Here is a 22,078-nt window from a genome sequence, read left to right on the forward strand (position 1 = left end):
TTTTAACGCATGTATACGGCATCTGGAAAAATGCTGCTGATGAACTTATTTGTAGGGTAGGAATAGAGTTACAGACATAGAGAACAGACTTGTGGACACAGTGGAGGAAGATGAATTGAGAGAGTAGCGTTGAAACATATACATTATCATATGTGAAATAGCTTCTCACTAGCTAGTGGGAAGTTGCTTTTTAACACAGGGAGCTCAGCCTGGTGCTCTGTGACAACCTAGAGGGGTGGGATGGGGTCATGTGGTTCAAGAGGGAGGGGATATATGTATACTTGTAGCTGATTCACATCGTTGTACGGCAGAAGCCAACACAACATTGTAAAACAGTTATTCTCCAATTAAAAACAAATTTTAAAAAGTGTGATCTGCTATACAGTGCTTATTGGATGGATAGAAGTATAATATTTCTTCAAAAAAAATGCAATTCAAACTTAGTTTGATAAGCACTCATCTAGACTTGATCTGACTTGGCTTTTAAGAGAAAGTTGAAAAAAACAAAGAAAAAGAAAAAAAAAAAGAGAGAAAGTTGACATCTGAATGGAGTTGGGAGAGGAGTGTGGGAGAGTTCTAAGCAGAGACAGTGGCATGAGTGAGGGCCTAAAGATGAGGAAAACCAGGGCATGTTGAGGCTATACGTTTGGAGTGATAATACTTGTCTGTAAGACCAAGGAATTTGGCCTAGTGTCTAGAACTAGAGAAGTGACCACTGAAAAGAGGGGAAATATTAGGTTGGTGCAAATACAGTTGTGGTTTTGGACCATGGATTTTAAATTATTATTAATAACTAGGCTCAAACAAATCTTTATTAATCAAAATCAGAAGCATTAAAATCAACACTTTTTTTGCCAATGAGAATTAAGTTTCGTTTGTTCCTGTAGCATAAAAAATCCATGCTTTGGGATTCTGTGAACTCTTGGAAAGCATTTTCTGGGTCCTACTGGTCATGGAAGCTTTTTCCTTGCAGAAAATTGTCGGGATACTTGGTAGTTGGTTGGTGAGAGGTCAGGTGAATATGGCAGATGAGGCAAAACTTTATTCAACTTCTGAAGTGTTGGTTGTGCAAAGTGCAGTCAGGTGTTGTCGTGGAGAAGAATTGGGCCCTTTCTGTTGACCCAATGCTGACTGCAGGCATTGGCAGTTTTTCAGTGCATCTCATTGATTTGCTGAGCATACTTCTCAGATGTAATGGTTTCATCAGGATTCAGAAAGCTGTAGTGGATCAGACAGGCAGCAGACCACCAGACAGTGACCATGACCTTTTTTTGGTGCAGAGTTGGCTTTGGGAAGTGCTTTGGAGCATCTCAGTCCAACCACCAAGTTGGCTGTCGCTGGTTATCGTGTATAATCCACTTTTCATCGCACATCACAATGTGATCAAGAAATTTTTCCTTGTTGATGCGTACAGTAAGAGAAGATGGCACTTCAAAAATGACAATTTTTTTGATTTTTGGTCAGCTCATGAGGCATCCACTTATAGAGCTTTTTCACCTTTCCAGTCTGCTTCAAATGCTGAACAGCCATAAAATGATGGATGTTGAGATCTTTAGCAGATTCTCGTGTAGTTGTAAGAGGATCAGCTTTGATGATGGCTCTCAGTTGTCGTTGTCAACTTCCAGTGGCCAGCCACTATTCTCCTCATCTTCAAGGCTCTTGTCTCCTTTGCACAACTTGTTGAGCCATCACTGTACTGTACGTTCATTAGCAGTTCCTGGGCCAAATGTGTTGTTGATGTTGCAGTTTGTCCCCACTGCTTTACGACCCATTTTGAACTCGTAAGAAAATTGCTTGAATTTGCATTTTGTCTAACATCATTTCCATAGTCTAAAATAATACAAAGTAAACAGCAAGTAATAAGTCATTAGCAAAAAAAAAAAAAGCCAGAAATGCACATTAAAATGATAACATACCCACATTATTAAGAAGGTATTCCAAAATCAAGCAGCAAATTTCAGCAGTGCAAAAACTGCAGTTACTTTTGCACCAACATGATACACAGATTTGAGAGCTGTTTGTAGGTTTAATTGATAGAACTTGATGTTTAAATGAAGAAATTATTTAGGTGCGAGAGAATGAGAAAGAATCACTGATATAGGACAGTTTAGTTTTGGACTTGTTGAGCTTTTGTTGCCAGAGGTTCATTCAAATGGAAATGTCCAGCTGGCAGTTGTATGTAGTGGTCTGGGGCTCAGGACAGAAGTCTTAATGGAAGTACAGATTTTTGGAGTTGACTTCCCAGCAGTGGATGAAAACCTTAGAAAAGTGCAAGGCAAAGGAGAAAGGGAAAGATACAGCCAACTGAATGCAGACTTCCAGAGAATAGCAAGGAGAGATAAGAAAGCTTTAAGTGAACAATGCAAAGAAATAGAGGAAAACAATAGAATGGGAAAAACTAGAGATCTCTTCAAGAAAATTGGAGTTACCAAGGGATCATTTCATGCAAAAATGGGCACAGTAAAGGACTGAAATGGAAAGGACCTAACAGAGGCAGAAGAGATTAAGAAGAGGTGGCAGGAATACACAGAAGAACTATACAAAAAAGATCTTAATGACCCAGATAACCACAGTGATGTCACTTACCTAGAGCCAGACATCCTGGAGTGTGAAGTCAAGTGGGCCTTAGGAAGCGTCACTACAAGCAAAGCTAGTGAAGATGATGGAATTCCAGCTGAGCTATTTCAAATCCTAAAAGATGATGCTGTTAAAGTGCTGCAGTCTGTATGCCAGCAGATTTGGAAAACTCAGCCATGGACATAGGACTGGAAAAGGTCAGTTTTCATTCCAACCCAAAGAAAGACAATGCCAAAGAATGTTCAAACTATCGTCAGTTATGCTCATTTCACAAGCTAGCAAGGTAATGCTCAAAATCCTTCAAGCTCATCTTCAGAAGTACATGAACTGAGAACTTCCAGATGTACAGGCTGAATTTATAAAAGGTGTAGGAACCAGAGATCATGTTGCCAACATCCATTGGGTCATAGAAAAAGCAAGAGGATTAAAAAAAATCTACTTCTGCTTCATTGACTATGCTGAAGCCTTTGACTGTGTGGATCACAACAAACTGGAAAATTCTGAAAGAGATGGGAGTACCAGACCACCTTACCTGTCTCCTGAGAAACCTGTCTGCAGGTCAAGAAGCAACAGTTAGAACTGGACATGGAAGAGCAGACTGGTTCAGAATTGGGAAAGGAGTACATCAAGGCTGTGTATTGTCACCCTGCTTGTTTAATTTATGAAAGTGAAATTGCTGGTTACTCAGTCGTGTCCGACTCTCTGTTACCTCATGGACTGTAGTCCACCAGGCTTCTCTGTCCTTTTGATTTCCTAGGCAAGATTTCTGGAGTGAGTTGCCATTTCCTTCTCCAGGGGATCTTCCCAACTCAGAGATGAGACCCGGGTCTCCTGCATTGCAGGCAGATTATTTACCATCTGAGCCATCAGGGAACATTATTTATCTTATACATCATTCTAAATGGTGGGGTGGATGAATCCCAAGCTGGTATCAAGATTGCCGGGAGAAAGATCAACAACCTCAGATATGCAGATGATACCACTCTAATGGCAGAAAGTGAAGGAGGAGCTAAAGAGCCTCTTGATGAAGGTGAAAGAGGAGAGTGAAAAAACTGACTTAAAACTAAACATTCAAAAAACTAAGATCATGGCATCTCGTCTCATCACTTCATGGCAAATAGATGGGGAAAAACCAGAAACTGACAGATATTCTTTTTTTGGGCTCCAGAATCAATGAAGATGGTGACTGCAGCCACATAATTAGAAGACACTTGCTCCTTGGAAGAGAAGCCATGACAAACTTAGACAGTGTATTAAATAGCAGAGACATCACTTTGCTGACAGAAGTCCATCTAGTCAAAGCTATGGTTTTTCCAGTAGTCATGTACAGATGTGAGAGTTGGACCATAATATATAAAATAGAGTAAGGGTTGAAAAATTGGTGGTTTCTAATTGTGGTGCTAGAGAAGACTCTTGAGAGTCCCCTGTACAGCAAGATCAAACCAGTCTATCCTAAAGGAAATCAACCCTCAATATTCACTGGAAGAGCTAATGCTGAAGCTGCAGTTGCAGTACTTTGGCCATGTGATGCGAAGACCTGACTCACTGGAAAAGACCACAATGCTGGGAAAGATGGAAGGCAGGAGAAGAAGGGGATGACAGAGGATGAGATGGTTGGATGGTATCACGGACTTAATGGACATGAGGTTGAGCAAACTTCAGGAGACAGTGAAGGACCCGGAAGCCTGCTCGGACAGGCAGAGTTGGACACAACTTAGTGATTGAACAACAACAAGCTACTCTGCCCTACTTTTCTCCCACATTTTGCCCTCCAGCCTTTGTGAACTATGCTTGTAACTTCTTGAAGCTTCCCAGTTCTTGTTTGCATTCTTTTTGTGCATGCTTCTCACTTTGCCTGGAAAACTGTTTCTCCCTCTGTTCCACTGATTCTTGTTTTCCTTAAAGATTTACTTAGATTAGGTGGTACTTCTTTTGGGAAGCCTTCCCTGACATTCTTTTCCCCTCACAAATGTTTGCCTACAATCTGATTTAGGTAAGTACTCCTTCCAGTTTGAAGTTTTCTGTAGGAGTCTATATCACAGTAATTTATCTGTTTGTCTACCACAATAGATTGTACCTTTATGATAGGGAATAATCCCTATCTGTGTTTATATTCTCAGGACCTGGCATACCTTGGTACATTACAAACATTTAACAAATGTTTAGAAATAAATATTGAATAAAAGTGATAGCAACTAATTTAGAAACTCTTCTACTTACAAATAAAATAGATTTTGAAAAGCTGTAAAACCTTAAGTTTATTTTTTTAGGTCCATAGTGACTATACCCTAACTACTACTAATACCCTTCACTAAATAGCAGAATTGCAGGGTGGAGGAGGATAGAGTAAAGTTTTGTTTGAAGTTTCGTTTATAAATATTAATGATAATTTTTAATATAATTTATTTATTTTATTTGGAGGCTAATTACTTTACAATATTGTGGTGGGTTTTGCCATACATTGACATGAATCAGCCACGGGTGTACACATGTCCCCCATCCTGAACCCCCTCCCGCCTCCCTCCCCATCCCATCCCTCTGGGTCACCCCAGTGCACCAGCCCTGAGCGCCCTGCCTCAGTCATCGAACCTGGACTGGCGATTCATTTCACATATGATAATATACTTGTTTCAATGCCGTTCTCCCAGTTCATCCCACCCTTAATGATAATTTTTAACCATATAAGCAAAGGAGATTCTATACAGTAGATTTTTTAAATAAAGGAGTTATTTACAGGAAGGAAACATAGAACCAAAGTTTGAGGCAGAATGCTTATTTCTTTTATAAAAACTCTACTGTAGTATTTATTGAATACCTACAGTATATTTGTAATAATTAGGATACAGTTTCAGCTGCTGCCCTCAAGTCAGGATAACGGTGGATTAGGTAAAATAAGACTGTCTTTCTCAGTCTGACTGTAAGCATTCTAGGGCTAGCGTGACAGCTCTGTGTTGTAAGGGACAGGCTTTTCTGGTCTCTTCCTCTCTCCTTCTTAGGATATCTCCTGCATCGTCCAAGACAGCTCACTGTAACATGTGTTCTAGAAAAGCAGCAGGGTATAGAAGAAGAGGTGGCAGGAGGTTCTGAAGTCAGGACTTTCTCTTTTAAGGACATGACCCAGAGTTGCCTACATCATTTCCATTTACATCCCATTGATCAGAATCTAGCAATCACATGTTCACACTGGCTTCCCAGAATCTAGGAAATTCAGTCTTTAGTTCACTTGTGCCTAACTCTAAGAGAGTTGTATTGGAAAACAGCTAGCAGTTGGCCTCAATTCATGTTCATCGTGTTTCTTGTATAGCTTTGAGAGTATAAAGTACATTTGAATAGTTAAATTATATTAAGATTTCTAGATCTACATATTTGGTTAAATATTTAGTCTCTGAGCTTAAAGTGCAAAATTAGAAAGTCGTCCTCTGTCCCCTTTTAGGAAAGACTCATTTGACCAGTCTTCTGGCCTGTAGAGAGACAGTATTCTTTGAAGCTTCAAGAGCACTCAGGACTCAGTCCTTCTAGATACAAATTATATGAACCATTTTTGTTAAAAACTGCATTCACCAGGCAGTGATGGTTGGCTGCTTGTTGCAGAGCACAGGCTCAAGGGCGTGTGGGCTTCAGTAGTTTCGGCTGGCAGGCTCTAGAGCATGGGATTAGTAGTTGTAGCTGAACTGCTAGGAAAACTTGATATAAAGTAATAGTCCAAAAACAGTGTGAAAAATTTCTTCTAAAATTATTAATCACAAGAGCTAATTTGTCTGATCTTGTGTCTAGTGATACATAGAAATAAATGTACACTAAATTTATGGTATCCATTTATGTTATTATAAATTCTTTTTAAAAAATATTTATTTATTGCTTTATTTGGCTGTACCAGGTCTTAGTTGTGGCCCGAGGGATCTTTGATCTTCGTTGCGCCCTGCAGGTTCTTTAGTTGTAGCATGTGGGATCTAGTTCCCTAGCCAGGGATTGAACCCAGGCCCCATGCATTGGGAGCTCAGAATCTTAGCCACTGGACCACCAGGCAAGTCCTGATAAATTCTTAAGTTTGTGGATTTTTTTTTCTCTTTTTTAAATTTGAGAGGGTTTACTTTAACTAATCAGTACCTGATTGACTTCCCTTGATCTCCTGAGATTAGTTAGTATATAAGTTTGGTAAACTAAGCTAATTTAAGAGATTCACAATCTGTCATCTGTAATTCAGAAATTCAAAAAATGGCAGGAAAATCTGCCCTGAATTCATCAGGCCATGTGCTGTGCTTCGAACTGACTTTATTGCTTGTTATAATCTTTACTTAGTGTGAATGTTTATATATTTGCTGCAGAAGTATTAATGTTTTGGTTACACAGTACTGTCGCAGAAACTACTGGGGTGTTAAGTAATATGCAGTATTTCATTCGTTTCTAAAAATCCAAAAAGTCAAGATTCTGAAAGGCCTCTGGCTCCAGAGGTTTCCAATAAAGCAGCAGTCCTCAACGTTTTTGGCACCAGGGGCAGGTTTCGTGGGAGACAGCATAACTGCGGGTGGGAGGTGCTGGTCTGGGGATGATTCTCATAAGGAGCATGCTGCTGCGGTCCCTCACGTGTGTTGGATCCACGCTCCTGTGAACATTGAATGCCACCTGTGAGCCGGCGGGTGGCGAGCTCGGGGCAGCGTGAGTGGGGGGAGCTGCTGTCACTGCAGGTGACGCTTTGTTTGCTCGCCTGCTGCTCACGCCCTGCCATGTGGCCGCTTCCAGCCTGTGCCCTGGGCTTGGGGGACCCCTGCCGTAAGGAATCATTGGTCTGTATTGGCCCAGGCAAGACAGCAGGGAAGCAGATGGAGAAAATGTTGTTATACAAGGGGAGGGATTTAACTAGGTACATTGTATCATCAGCTATTTTTTTTACAACAAATTTTGGCTGTGCTGGGTCTTCGTTGCTGCGTTGGGCTTTCTGTAGTTGGTGGCCAGTGGGGGCTCTTCTCTGGTTGCGATGCCTGGTCTTCTCACTGTGATGGCTTCTCTTGTTGCAGAGCACGGGCTCTAGGGCGTGTGGCTTCAGTAGTTGCGGCTGGCCGGCTCTAGAGCGTGGGGTTAGTAGAGGTGGCATGTGAGCTTAGTTGCTCCGTAGCATGTGGAATCGTTATCCAGAACCAGGGATCAAACCCACGTCCCTTGCATTGGCCTGCAGACTCTTAACCACTGGACCACTAGGAATGTCCCTCATTGGCTGTTTTTAACAATGATTTTTACACCATTTATAATATAATAGCACTGTTTTAATGATAGTGTTTATTTAAAAATTATTTGTGACATTCTAAATGAAACAAATTGAAGGTGAATAAATTTTGACTAGACAAAGTGTTTTGCTTACAGTATATTCTTCTCTTTTCTTAAAGCAAAGTTCTCATATAGATGTGGTTCGTTTTCCATGTGTGGTTTATATAAATGAAGTTCGAGTCATACCCCCGGGAGTAAGAGCCCATAGCAGCTTGCCTGACAATAGAGCATATGGGTGAGTCAGTTTTCTTTTTTAAAGTGTTTTTGACTAAAGATGACCTAGAAACATACTTCCAAATGCAAAAATTTAAGGTAATAATTTTGTAAGTAAAAAAAAACAAAAATCTTATTCAGTTTTAGTTATGTTGCATTATAATTGACTTTTAAGTTTTCTGTATAATCTGTATATTACTATAAACTTGAAAAGAGTAATTATTTGACCTAAGTACTAGATTAAGTTTTTCTTTCTTCATTTCTTTTTTTTAATTGGTAGAAATAGGTTTATATTTTCCAAACTATTGTAGGGTGGCACAGTATAGTAGACAGAGTATTTTTAATGTGCTGTTTTCCTTGAAAATAAATGCATCTGAATATTGAGAAATACATCTTTTATTATGTTACATTTTTTATATTATAGTGTTAGTTTTCATGCCTTATTGGTGATCATCTTAGCCTGATACATGTGTCTTTTTGTAAATATGTAGCTTCACATTTGCCATTAGTTGTACTGAGCAAGTAGTTACTTGAGCGTCATTTCTCTTTTTTAAGGTCTGTGGGAAATAAACCAAATGTAAGACATTGTTCCTAATGTGGAGTTGTTTTTTTTTTAAATTATTCTTTGTTTTGGTTGTGCTGTGAGGCTTGTGGGATCTTAGTTCCTTGACCAGAGATTGAACCCAAGTCGTGGCAGTGAAAAGTTCCTTACCACTGGACTGCCAGGGAACTCCTTGATGTGGAGTTGTTGATAACTTTAACAACTGACATAAAACAGAGGAATTTGATCTTTGTTATTATCGTGAATAATAATCATCATCTTCTGATTTTAATTACATGAATTGGAGATAAGAGCTAAATTTTGGTTATGGAAGCATGAATGTGTATGATAAATGTGTCGTGGGCTCGTAGCTTGTAGCCCAGGTAGCAGTGCCACGTTGCTTTGATAGCTCAGTTTCTGCTGCACGAAAGAGTTAAGCCAGCTACGTAGTGGTGGCTGGTACAGTACAGACTCAAAGTTAAGGGCTCATTTCTTCGTAGTTGTGAAAAGTAGTTTGTTATTTGTAGAGGTAGATATAAAATTTTTCAAATGTTTTAAGGTCATTCAAAGGGAAAACATAAAAACAAAGCAATAAGACTGATTAATGTTTATATGACAGATCATTATAGTTAACTTTTTTGCCACGTGTAAGGAAATAAAAACTCCTATTTTCCTGTGTTTCTTTTTTACTTTTCCTAGAATGTATAGAATGAGAAAGATGGAGTAATGATAGAGTATCCAGCAGACTTTTCTAATTGCACTGCTTTGGGGCAAGAAGGCTCTATTGTTACCTGCTGCTGTGTAACAAACCTCAGGAAATTTAGCAACTTAATCCCCCACTATTTCTGAGGGTCAGGAACATGGGTGCTGCTTGACTGGCTCAGGTTCCCTCATGAGGTTATAACCAAGTTACAGGCCTTGGGTTGCAATCTCAGAAGATTTGACTGAGGCTGGGGAATTTGAGAAGCCCGCTCACATGACTGTTGGCGGGAGATCTTCAGTTCTTTGCCAGGAGATCCTTTCTGGGGGTCTCTTTGTCACAGCGTGGGTTCTTCCAGGGTGAGTGATCCGAGAATGAGCGAGAGAGCATGCCCAAGAAGGAAGCCACAGTCATTGTAGTTTGTGGCTTAATGTCAGAAGTGGCATCTGTCACATGCTTCAGCATACTGCTTTTACTATATTCTGTTGACTACACATTCTACTGGTACAGTGTGGGAGGGACTATACAGGGGTGTGAATATCAGGAAGCGGGAGTCTTTGGGGTCTGTTTTGGAGGCTGGCTATAACAGCAGGCAAAATGGATCTCTTGTCGTTAGCTGCAGTGGGTAAGAGAGTTACATTTCCCCTCTTCTCTCTCCTTTTTCTTAGCTGGGGATAAATGACTACTTATGTTTTAATAATTCCAAACATGAAATTGTTACCAGAAACAGCGTTATACACAATATGTTACAAACCATAAAATGAAGTACTAATTCAGTAATGTAAATGTATTGGGTTGGCCAAAACGTTCATTCAGGTTTTCCACTACATTTTATGGAAAAACCGGGAAGAACTTTTTGGCCGACCCAATAAGATATTGGGAAGCCTGAAATCTCAAGGTTGAAAGTAATGTTAGAGATCATATATTTGTGCAGCACACTTTATGATAATATTCTCATTATAAAATTCAGAACTGTGTAAGGTAAAATTAAAATCCTTATAATCCCTCTATTCTGAGAGATCTTAGCATTTTGATGTCCTGTGTTTTTAAATTTATATGGGAGCATTTAATGAGGGGGCTCCCCAGGTGGTGTGAAGCGTGTGTATATGTATGTGCTGCTGCTGAGTCGCTTCAGTCGTGTCCAACTCTGTGCGACCCCATAGACGGCAGCCCACCAGGCTCCACCATCCCTGGGATTCTCCAGGCAAGAACACTGGAGTGGGTTGCCATTTCCTTCTCCAATGTATATGTATATATGTGTGTGTATATGTATGTATATTTGTGTGTGTATATGTATATATATGTGTATATGTATTTTTTGGGGTGGGGGGGAGTAAGTGTATCTTATGTGAGATTAGGTTTTAGAGTCAACAGTTTTTAAGGTGAAGATCTTCTGAAATCCGACTACCATGGATTCATTAAAGCACTTCTCAGTGACCAGCACCTAAGTCTTTGTTGCCTCCAGAGGAAATAATTTGCATTTCAACCCTTTTTCCTTTCCTTTTGGAGGCCAGGGTCTGGTTTTAAGGCAAAAGATAGGAGAAGAGAGACTAGAGTTGTTGAGTACATATAGTTGAATTTGGGTAAGATAAAATGTATGATGCTGCTTTGACCCAATTGCATGCTATTCTGTGTATTCCTTTATTTCATCTAAGATTATGTCAGGAGTCCTTCTCATCATTTAGTTTTATTTGAAAATATGATTTCTAATGACTGCATAATCTTAACAGATCAATGTACTGTCATTTATTTGGCTAGTTCCTAAAGTGGGGACTGTTAGATGATTTCTAGTTTTCAAATTATTAGTATAGTGAATCTCCTCTTGAAAACAAAATCTTTGTATATCAGTGTTTCCATAGAAACACTTTGTAACGAAAAGTATTTTTAGATTAAATGGTGTGAATATTTTCTCAGTCTCCTGAGTTGTATTGCCATATTGTCTTTCAGAATGGCTGTACCTGTTTGTATTTCTACCAGAAATTATAAGGGAATCTCTTTCATAGTACTTTGGGCATTACACTTTTTACCATTTAGATTTTTTGTAAATAAACAAAGCATGGGTTGTCTAAAAATTGATTTTAGTTGAGGCAAAGGAATTTCAGCCAAGGGTATATAGTAAGATTTCATTCTAATGCAAATTAAATAGGCTTTAAACTTTACTAGGTAAGTCTATAAAAAAAGATTTATGTAAATTAATGCTATACAAATTGCAGTTTAGGCTTTAAGTCACAGTTTAGGGTTCTGATGCTCAAATTATTACAGTCCTGTATGAATATGGGTTAAGTTGAAATTAAATGGTAGTTATTATTTACAACTTAAAGTTAACTAGTGATTCTTTTTTGCTAATAGAATAATGATATAAAGAATTAAAAAACTATATATCTTGATTAATTAGCATTTTGCATTAAAATGCATGAAATATTTAAATGTATGTGTGTGTTAAAATGGTCCAAGCATCAGGCAAAAGAAACTTGATGGCTAAAACCTTTTCAGTAATATTCAAAATGAATAGTTGACTACTTGAGAATTGGATGTGAATAAAATTACAGGAAATGTTGCAGTTAACTCTGTGTTTTATTTAAATATTAGGAATATTTTATCTTAATTCTGGACTTGCTCTTAACTTTGTACTTACTTTGTTTTTGTTGTAACTTAGGAACTGGTTATTGTAAAGGCTGACGTTTCACCTTTGTTTCATTCACAGGGAGACCTCACCGCACACATTTCAGTTAGACTTATTCTTTAACAATGTCAGCAAACCAAGTGCCCCAGTTTTCGATAGGCTGGGAAGGTATGTATTTAGTAGGTAATCTCACCAGACACTCATAAGTTAGTAAGCAAAGCCTTTTTATTCTTTTATATATGATAGTAGACCCAAGAATTTGGTTTGATTTTAACAGTTGACAATATTAAGGAAATGTCACGCTCCTAAGAACAAGTTGTGTTCATTTATAAAATAAAACTTTAAATGTGTGAAACATTAGCCATCTTTTGTTTGATTTTTATAGGTGTATGCATTTCTTGTACATATCACATGATTTGGTAATAGCCTAATTTGGAAAATATTACTTTTTGATTCTTAAAAAAAAACCCTCTATAAATGCATTGAGATTTTTATCTGTGTTTTTACATCATACTGCTGCATAATTTAAAATTCCACAGCCACATTTTTGTAGAATGAGAATTTTGTTAATAGCTACCCTTACTTTCAATAATTTAATACATACTGACTAGGTATTATTAGCACTGGTTGTTTTGATATCTGCAAATTAATTAACCATTAAATGGTTTTACTCATTTATAAAATAAAAAATTTTAAAGGCAGCTTAAAAATGGAGATTTTTCTGTCCCTGTCATAAGTAAGTTTTTTAAGCTTTGGTTATTCTTTTATTGATTCTTCATTCATTTATTATTAAATAACATTGATAATTTAACTTTTTTTTTTAAATGAAGGGAGCCTGGGTAATCTGATGCAGCTAATTTTGAATATATAGAGTATTTTTTTTAAGTTGGTACCTACCTGATAAAATAGAGGCTTTTAAAAAATTTTAGTCCCAGTATGCCAGTATGCATTTTTTTTCAAGATTATAGGGCTGTGGATCTCTGATCTGGCTGTGTGTTAGAATTACATGGGGTGCTTTTATTTATTTATTTATTTATTTATTTATTTTTACATGGGGTGCTTTTAAACAAACCTTGACATCTACACTCACCTAAAAGCAGTTGAACTAGAATCTGGGGGGTTTGTTTTATACTTGATATCATTTTGTGGGGAGTAAATTAAACCCCAACTTTGTAGTTTATTAAAATAAAAATCTAGCCTTTGATTAAAACATATGAATCTTCATGAACTGTGGTGTTCAGTGTTTGAGCCTGTATATTTTTTCCTCCTCTTTTAACAGCCTGGAATATGATGAGAATACTTCCATCATCTTTAGACCCAACTCAAAGGTAATTGTGGAAGTCAGTTTTCAACTTGTTACTACTGTTGTTCTCACCTCCATTTAGAGTTTTTGATTCAGATAAACCTAGTGATGCAGAATGTTAGCTTATTTAGTTCTAGTTCTAGAGAATTTAATCATTTCTTGTCTGATCCCTTTGTATTCCAGAAGCTATTTTCAAATGGAGCAAAACTATTGTAATGCTATTATCTACCTATGTAGCTCTTCATTCTAATTTCATACTTGGGTCAGGAAAAAGCCAGTATCTGCTTTTCCTTCTTTTCATTTAGGTGGGCGAATTTTGAAGATGATGGGCAGGTAAATTATTAAACACCGTTGTATCTTAATTAAGGTGTCTCTTTTAAAAACTCGTATTTCATACTTCTTCCTTGCATATCAGAAGTGTGTCTTTTTTCTTGATACCAAATGCCATTCTAAAAGCATCTAAAAGATCTGAACCATGAAAAAGCCAAAATCCAACTATAATGATGATCTAATATGGGACTATTCAGCCTGCTGTTTTCTTTTGGTGAAGGAGTACTTAATACTCTGCGTGTTGTTTAAACTAAAAATCGTGTTCTCTATCTCTTTATCTTCCTTCTAGTGGTTTTTCTGTTCAAAGTCTGTCAGTCCATGGGTATAATCTTTGAGCATTACTTCTGGTCCCCAGTTTCCCTTTGCTGGAGTTTGCTAAGATGAGCAAGGGAAATAATAATTTCTTTCTCTAGAAGGGATCCCATCACCACTTATTTCATCTTTACCCAACATAGAGAGTGGAAGAAGAACTCAGAAGTCAGTGGCTTTAGTTGCAGGGTTTTCCTGCTGACATTCTCATTTTCTTATTTGTTGATAATATTTCTGTTGTTGGTAGATAAGCTCTGAAAAATGTAAAATTATTTTATAAGGAAATATTGAGAGTTAATGGCCTTGATAAAGTCTTTGATCTTTTTAGGATAAAGTGTCTTTGCAAAAATAATTTGTCTCATGCCTCTGGTTACCCTTACTTTTTAAGTGCAGGGTGGGTACATAGAATATACCTGATTTGCATGTATGAGTCAGGCATGTATTAATAAAAAGAATGCCATGTAATTTTATGGGCTTTATAATTCTTGAGACTGGACACAGTTTGTACTTTAGTGTATCTTCATGACCCCTGTAACTATTTGGGTTTAATTTATTAATTGGCAGTAACTCCCTTCTAATTTCCCTTCTATTTTTCTTGGTTAGAAATCTGGTTATGCTTTTTGAATAGAATTGATCTAAAGTATAGGACTGAGAAGATAGAGTCTTGAGAAACTTTTAGGTATGATAACTCTAGAGGGCCATGTAAAAGTTGTGCCTCTGGGTGAATTTCCACCAATATTGATCTTTGCCTTTTCAGCATGCTTTTAGATGTTAGTTGAACCCACAGAGTAATTTGATACAAGTTTACTTCTGACATATTAAAACATTAATTTGAAAGATATCTCTTCCCCTCTCCCCCTCCCACCAAATCAGGTGAATACTGATGGTTTGGTGCTGAGAGGCTGGTACAACTGTCTGACGCTGGCAATATATGGATCAGTGGACAGAGTCATAAGTCACGACAGAGACTCCCCTCCACCTCCACCTCCTCCTCCACCGCCTCCCCAGCCACAGCCAAGTGTGAAAAGGAATCCCAAGCATGGTGAGAATTTTAAATTTATTTTTATCAGTGAAATTTACTTTCATTACAGTGGGAAAGGTAACTCAAAGAACTCTTGTATCTTTTGAACGTTGTTTAAGCCTTGACAAGTTATCTGTCAATCTTCCATTCTTTCTTAGAAGAGTTCCTTTTTCTGTTGAAGTGGTTGCATTTTATTTTCTTCCTCTACTTTCCAAAAATGCTTTTTTAATTGATCTGAGGGTTTTTGTTTGCTTCTTTAAAATATATAAATGACAATAGAATCCATGGTTATTTGTGATTTACTATGAAAATTGTCTTTCAAAGAATTAGAGAATGGAACATCCTTGGTGGTCCAGGGGCTGAGACTCTCTGTGTCCAGTGCAGAGAGCCTGGGTTGGATTCCTGGTCAGAGAATTAGATCCCACAAGCCACAAGTACGAGTTCTCACACTGCAACTAAAGATCCCACATGCCACAGTAAAGGCCTGGTGAGGCCAAATAAATAGTATTAAAAAACAGAGAGGAAGAGAGGCCAGAGCTTCCTCTTTCTGGCATGTGAGGACACAGTGAGAAGGCAGTTGTCTGCACGCCAGGGGAAGAGCTCTCATCAAACACAACCATGCTGGCAGTCAGATGTCAGACTTCTTAGCTTTCAGAAGTGCACGAAATACATGTTTATTGTTTATTTAAAAAAAAAAAAGAGGCAATAAGTTCAGTATGTGTTAATGGCATTTCTTTTATCAGATTTCTTTGTATGTCTAAATCTTAGCTAAAGGAGATTTTCCCCTTTTGGGAAAAATAAAAACTCTAGGGACTTCCCTGGTAGCCCACTGATTAAGACTCTGCACTTTCAGTGTAGGTGGCGAGGGTTCAGTTTCTGACTGGGAAGGTAAGATCCCACATACAATGAAGCGTGGCTCCCAGAAAACACCCCCACAAACCCACCCACCCCCCTGAAACAAAACAAAGCATAAGCCTTCTAATAAACTTCAGTGACTTTCCTTATATAAAGCAGACAGTTAGGCTTAGGTTTTCCAGGGCCTGTTTTCCTCACTGGTATTACTCATTGTAATAAGGAGATTGAGCTAGTGGAACTAAGGAGATTTGGGAATAAATTTTGAAATTATAGTTGAGGTCATAGGGAAAAATAGTTTGCTTTACAGTTGGCATTTTATGAGCGCTAATAAAATGACCATTGTTTCTCTTAACCCTTATATAACACTGTTGTGTGAGGCCTTTGTCTCTGATGGTGGTCACACACTGTTGTCTAACTTTTTTTCTCGTATCTTATCTGCTAAGCACTGTTAATATTTCACTTTTCTTTGTATCCTTCATTCTTCTGTGCTCATTTGTCTTTTTTTCTGGACTGTGAGCTTTTTGTGGACAGAGAAGTATATTTTACTTATATTTGTATCTTTGGTCTTTTTTGTAAATTTTATTTATATAAAACAAAAGCAGTTCATCCATTTCACTCATCTCCACCCCCCATCCTCTGGAAACCACCAACCAGTCTGTTTGTGTCTATGAGCTTGTTATTGGTGTTCTTTTTAAACTTACTTTTTTTAGATTGCACATATAAGAGACATCACACAGTATTCGGCTTTCTCTGTCTGATTTATTTCACAGAGCATAATGCCCTTGAGGTCCATGTTGTTGCAGATGGCAAGATTTCTTTCTTTTTTTTGTGGCTGAATAATATTCCATTGTATTAATATGTATATGGAATAACACATACACACCATTCACATTTTCTTTAGTTTTTCATCTGTTGATAGATGTTTACCTTGTTTTTTGGCTACTGTACATAATGCTGCAGTGGACATGGGAGTGCATATAACTTTTCAAATTAAATTTTTATTTTCTAGGGTAAATACTCAGAAATGGAATTGCTGGATCATTATGTTGGTTCTACTTTTAATTTTTTGAGGAACCTTCATACTGTTTTCTTTTTATTAGCAGCACCAGTTTACCTTCTCACCAACAGTACACAAAGATTTCCTTTTCTCCACATTCTCACCAACAGTTGTTATTTCTAGTTTTCTGGTAATAGCCACTCCCTGGTGGCTTAGTGGTAAAAGAATCCACCTGCCAAGCAGGAGATGTGGGTTTGATCCCTGGATTGGGAAGATCCCCTGGCGAAGAATGGCAACCCACTGCAGTATCTGTGCCTAGGAAATCCCATGGACAGAAGAGTCGGGTGGGTTACAATACGTGGGGTAGCAAAGGGTCGGACACAACTTAGAGACTAAAAAAGCAACAATTTCTGACAGGTGTGAAGTGATCTCATTGTGGTTTTGATTTGCATTTCCATGTTAATTAATGGTGTTGAGCATCGTTCCATGTCCCTTTTGTTTGTTCTAATAGGTTTCTGATGGAGTCTTCAGTCATATCCGACTCTTGTGACTCCATGGACTGTAGCCTGCCAGACTCCTCTGTCCATGGGATTCTCCAGGCAAGAATACTAGAGTAGGTTGCCATTTCCTTCTTTAGGGAATCTTCCCAACCCAGGGATCGAACCTGTGTCTCCTACATTGGCAGGTGAATTCTTTACCATGGAGCCACCTGGGAAGTCCGATGGAATCTGTAGGGTTTTATATATGTTATACATGTTTTCCCTGCTCTCTGAAAGTGTGTTCCTGTGAAACCTTTTGTAAGCCAGAATGATACAAAGTGAAGAAACAATTACCTTAGGACACATCTTGCTAATGGATGTACAGAGTCAGTTGGGATAAAGCACAGATGCTCACAGACATAATTCAAAGCTGTGGTGGCTTAATGCTGAGATGCTAAGTGTAGTTGCTGGGGAAGGAGCTTGGTGGTGCCACTCTGACTTTTTTGGGGTTATGCTCACTCTATAACAGCGCACTGCAGAATTTATTTGGTTAGTGAAAACAGGTGCTAACATAAAGTTTTTGTAAATGTAAAGTGGCATAAGGTGAACAGAGTTGGACGCGACTGAATGACAAAGAGCACACACATGGTGTGTGGTACAATCCCTCTGTACCTGCTTTGTTGGGAGTGTGTTATCTTAAATTGAGTTCAATTTTGTCACATTATTTTACTGCGTCTGTTGAGATGATCATATGATTTTTATCCTTCATTTTGTTAACATACCACATTGACTAATGTGCAGATGCTAAACCTCCCTTGCATCCCTGGAATAAACCCCACATGATCATGGTGTATGGGCCTTTTAGTGTATTATAGAATTTTGCTTGCTGATATTTTATTGAGGATATTTGCATGCATGTTCATTAGGGATATTGACCTGTACCTTTCTTTTGTTTTTAAACTTATTTATTTTTAATTGGAGAATGTAGTTTTCTTTTTTGGGCTTCCCAGTGATAAAGAATCTGCTTGGGAAGCAGGAGACACAGATTTGATTCTTGGGTCGGGAAGATCCCCTGGAGAAGGAAATGGTAACCTGCTCCAGTATTTCTTGCCTGGAAAATTACATGGACAGAGAAGCCTGGTGGGCCACAGTCCATGAGGTCTCAAAGAGTCAGACACAACTGAGCGACTGAGCACGTAGACACAACTTTGTTTTCTTGAGACATCCTTGTCTAGTTTTGGTATTAGAGTCATGCTGGCCTTGCAGATGAGTTTTAGAAAGCTTTGAGAAAAATTGGTATTAATTCTTCTTTAAATATTTGGTAGAATTAATCAGTAAAACCATATGGTTCTGGACTTTTGTTTTGGGGAGGTTTTTGATTAGTGACTCAATCTCCTTATAGTAATTGGTCTGTTCAGATAGTTTGTTTAATCATGATTCAGTCTTGGTAGGTTGTATGTTTCTAGGGCTGTGTCCATTTCTTCTGAGTTGTCTGATTTGTTGGTGTATAATTGTTCATAGTAGCTTCTTATGATCCTTTGTATTTCGGTGGCATCAGTTGTAACATCTTCTCTTTCATTTCTGGTTTTGCTTGAGTTCTCTCTCTTTTCTTCCTCAGTGAGTCTATCTAAAGGTTTACTAATGTCATCTTTCCTAAGCTTGTAGTTTCATCAATATTGTGTCTAGTCTTATCACACTGTAGTCTACTGATTTGTCAGAGACAAATACCACATGATATCACTTATATCTGAAATGAAAACGTGACACGAAGGAACCTATCTACCAAGCAGAAACATACAGATTCAGAGAACAGCTTTGTGGTCGCCAAGTGGGGAAGCAGGGTTGGGGAGGAATGCAGTGAGAGTTTAGGGTTAGATACAAACTGTTACATATAGAATGGATAAACAATAAGGTTCTACTGTATAGCACAAGGAATTACATTCAAGATGAGATAAACCGCAATGGGAAAGAATATAAAAAAGGATGTGTATAACGGAGTCACTTTGCTGCACAGCAGAATTGAACATGGCATTGTTATTCAGCTGTACATCAAATAACAAGAAGTGGAAAAAAATTTACTGACTCTTAAAGAAAATTTTATTGGAGTATAATATTTACAGTGTTGTGTTAGTTCCAGATATACAGCAAAGTGAGTCAGTGATAGGTCCTTATGAGTTACCTAGTTTACACTTACTAGTGTGTATGTCTCAGTCTCGGTCTCCCAGCTTATCCCTGCTCCGTTCCCTCCAGTAGCCATGAGCCATTCCCTGTAGTAGCCATAAGTTTGTTTTCTACATATGTAACTCTGTTTCTGTTTTGTAAAAAGGTTTGTTTGTATTCAGATCCCACATACAAACAGTATTATATGACATTTGTCTTTCTCTTGACTTATTTCACTCTTACTTGCTTTGAAATATATGTGTGCATGTTTTTAACTTTTTATTTTGAAATAGTTACAAATTTATAGAAGGCTGCAAAGAAATGTGTAGGGAAGTCCTGTGCACTCCTCCCAGATTCCCCTAGTTACCATCTTTGACAACTCTAGTACAATATCAAAACAATATAGGCATTGTTACAATCTGCAGAGCTTGTTCACATTCACCAGTTTGTATATGTACTCGTGCACACGTGTGTGTGTATATATGTGTAGCTGTGTGTAATTTTATGTCATGTATAGTTTTGCATACCCATCATTGCAATTAAGATACTTGATTGTACTGTCACAGTATTCCCTGGTTTTACCCCTTTCTAGCCACACTCATCCCGCCTGTACCTATTTTTGGCAATCATTGATCTATTCTCTGTCTCTGTAATTGTATTATTTCATAAATGTTACAAAATGGAATCATGAAGTTGGGATCTTTTTAAGATTGGCTGTTTTCATTCACCATAATTTCTTTGAAATTTATCTACTTTCTCTGTGTATCAGTAGAGCATTCTTTATTGTTGCTGAGTAGTAAGAAATAGTATGGATGTATTATTTAATTGTTCAGTCACTGAAGGACATTTAGGTAAGCTTCTAGTCAAGCCAGGCTTCAGCAATACGTGAATCGTGAACTTCCAGATGTTCAAGGTTGTTTTAAAAAAGGCAGAGGAACCAGAGATCAAATTGCCAACATCTGCTGGACCACTGAAAAAGCAAGAGAGTTCCAGAAAAACATGTATTTCTGCTTTATTGACTATGCCAAAGCCTTTGACTATGTGGATCACAATAAACTGTGGAAAATTCTGAAAGAGATGGGAATACCAGACCACCTGACCTGCCTCTTGAGAAACCTATATGCAGGTCAGGAAGCAACAGTTAGAACTGGACATCGAGCAACAGACTGTTTCCAAATAAGTAAAGGAGTACGTCAAGGCTGTATATTGTCACCCTGCTTATTTAACTTATATGCAGAGTACATCATGAGAAGTGCTGGGCTGGAAGGAGCACAAGCTGGAATCAAGATTGCTGGGAGAAATGTCAATAACCTCAGATATGGAGATGACACCACCCTTATTGCAGAAAGCAAAGAAGAACTAAAAAGCCTCTTGATGAAAGTGAAAGAGAAGAGTGAAAAAGTTGGCTTTAAGCTTAACATTCAGAAAACTAAGATCATGGCATCTGGTCCCATCACTTCATGGGAAATAGATGGGGAAACAGTGGCTGACTTTATTTTTGGGGGCTCTAAAATCACTGCAGATGGCAATTGCAGCCATGAAATTAAAACACACTTACTCCTTGGAAGACAAGTTATGACCAACCTAGGCAGCATATTAAAAAGCAGAGACATTACTTTGTCAACAAAGGTCCGTCTAGTCAAGGCTATGGTTTTTCCAGTGGTCATGTATGGATGTGAGAGTTGGACTATAAAGAAAGCTGAGCGCCAAAGAATTGATGCTTTTGAACTGTGGTGTTGGAGAAGACTCTTAAGAGTCCCTTGGACTGTAAGAAGATCCAACCAGTCCATCCTAAAGGAGATCAGTCCTGGGTGTTCATTGGAAGGACTGATGTTGAAGCTGAGACTCCAATACTTTGGCCACCTGATGCGAAGAGCTGACTCATTGGAAAAGACCCTGATGCTGGGAAAGATGGAGGGCAGGAGGAGAAGGGGACGACAGAGGATGAGATGGCTGGATGGCATCACCAACTCAATGGACATGGGTTTGGGTAAACTCCGGGAGTTGGTGATGGACAGGGAGGCCTGGTGTGCTGCGGTTCATGGGGTTGCAAAGAGTCAGACACGACTGAGCGACTGAACTGAACTAGTTTTTTACTTTAGCAAATAAAGTTATTTATGAGCATTTGTGTGCATCTTCCTGTGAGAAAATAAGTCTCTATTTCTCTGGGATAATTCCTAAGAGTTCCATACATTATATTTTGGTATATGGGATGTCAGAAATTCTAATTTTCCCATTATAAACTGATTAGCAAAATTTCTGTTAGACATCAGGAACAAGAAAGTTAATAAATTCTGAGGATGAAAACCTAAATGATCAATAGCAATTTTGTCATGTATTTATATCACTAACTTTAATAATTTTAAAGTTCTTTTTCTTTTTCTAATAAAATCAGCTGATGGGGAGAAAGAAGATCAATTTAATGGAAGCCCTCCAAGACCACAGCCAAGGGGACCAAGAACTCCACCAGGACCCCCTCCCCCTGATGATGATGAAGATGATCCCATGCCATTGCCAGGTAGAAATAATAATATTTTTTTCCTCTCTTGCTTAATGTTAATATAATAGTACTTTTTTTATTAGAGAAAAAAAATTAGATGCTGGTAATTAAATCTTGATGAATGTCCCCCACCCGCATTCTGAGCAGTGTTTTCTTGTGTTTTTTTTTGTTGTTGTTATTGTTGTTGGCAAGTGAATTTGTTTTAAAA

At 38.1% G+C, this 22,078-nt stretch overlaps 1 protein-coding gene across 3 annotated transcripts in view; it reads left to right on the forward strand.

Moving 5' to 3' along the window:
* The window catches only part of VIRMA (vir like m6A methyltransferase associated), a 62,695-nt gene that overhangs the window by 6,949 nt on the left and 33,668 nt on the right, over positions 1–22,078 (forward strand). For all 3 annotated transcript variants that reach the window (XM_061123763.1, XM_061123762.1, XM_061123764.1), the window contains exons 2-6: positions 7,959–8,074; positions 11,998–12,084; positions 13,196–13,244; positions 14,732–14,900; positions 21,766–21,888. In XM_061123763.1, the coding sequence (XP_060979746.1) occupies positions 7,959–8,074; positions 11,998–12,084; positions 13,196–13,244; positions 14,732–14,900; positions 21,766–21,888 (544 nt within the window). The remainder of the gene's footprint in view (positions 1–7,958; positions 8,075–11,997; positions 12,085–13,195; positions 13,245–14,731; positions 14,901–21,765; positions 21,889–22,078) is intronic.

The sequence above is a fragment of the Dama dama genome, chromosome 21 (genome assembly GCF_033118175.1).
Source record: "Dama dama isolate Ldn47 chromosome 21, ASM3311817v1, whole genome shotgun sequence".
In the NCBI taxonomy this organism is placed as follows: Eukaryota; Metazoa; Chordata; class Mammalia; order Artiodactyla; family Cervidae; genus Dama; species Dama dama.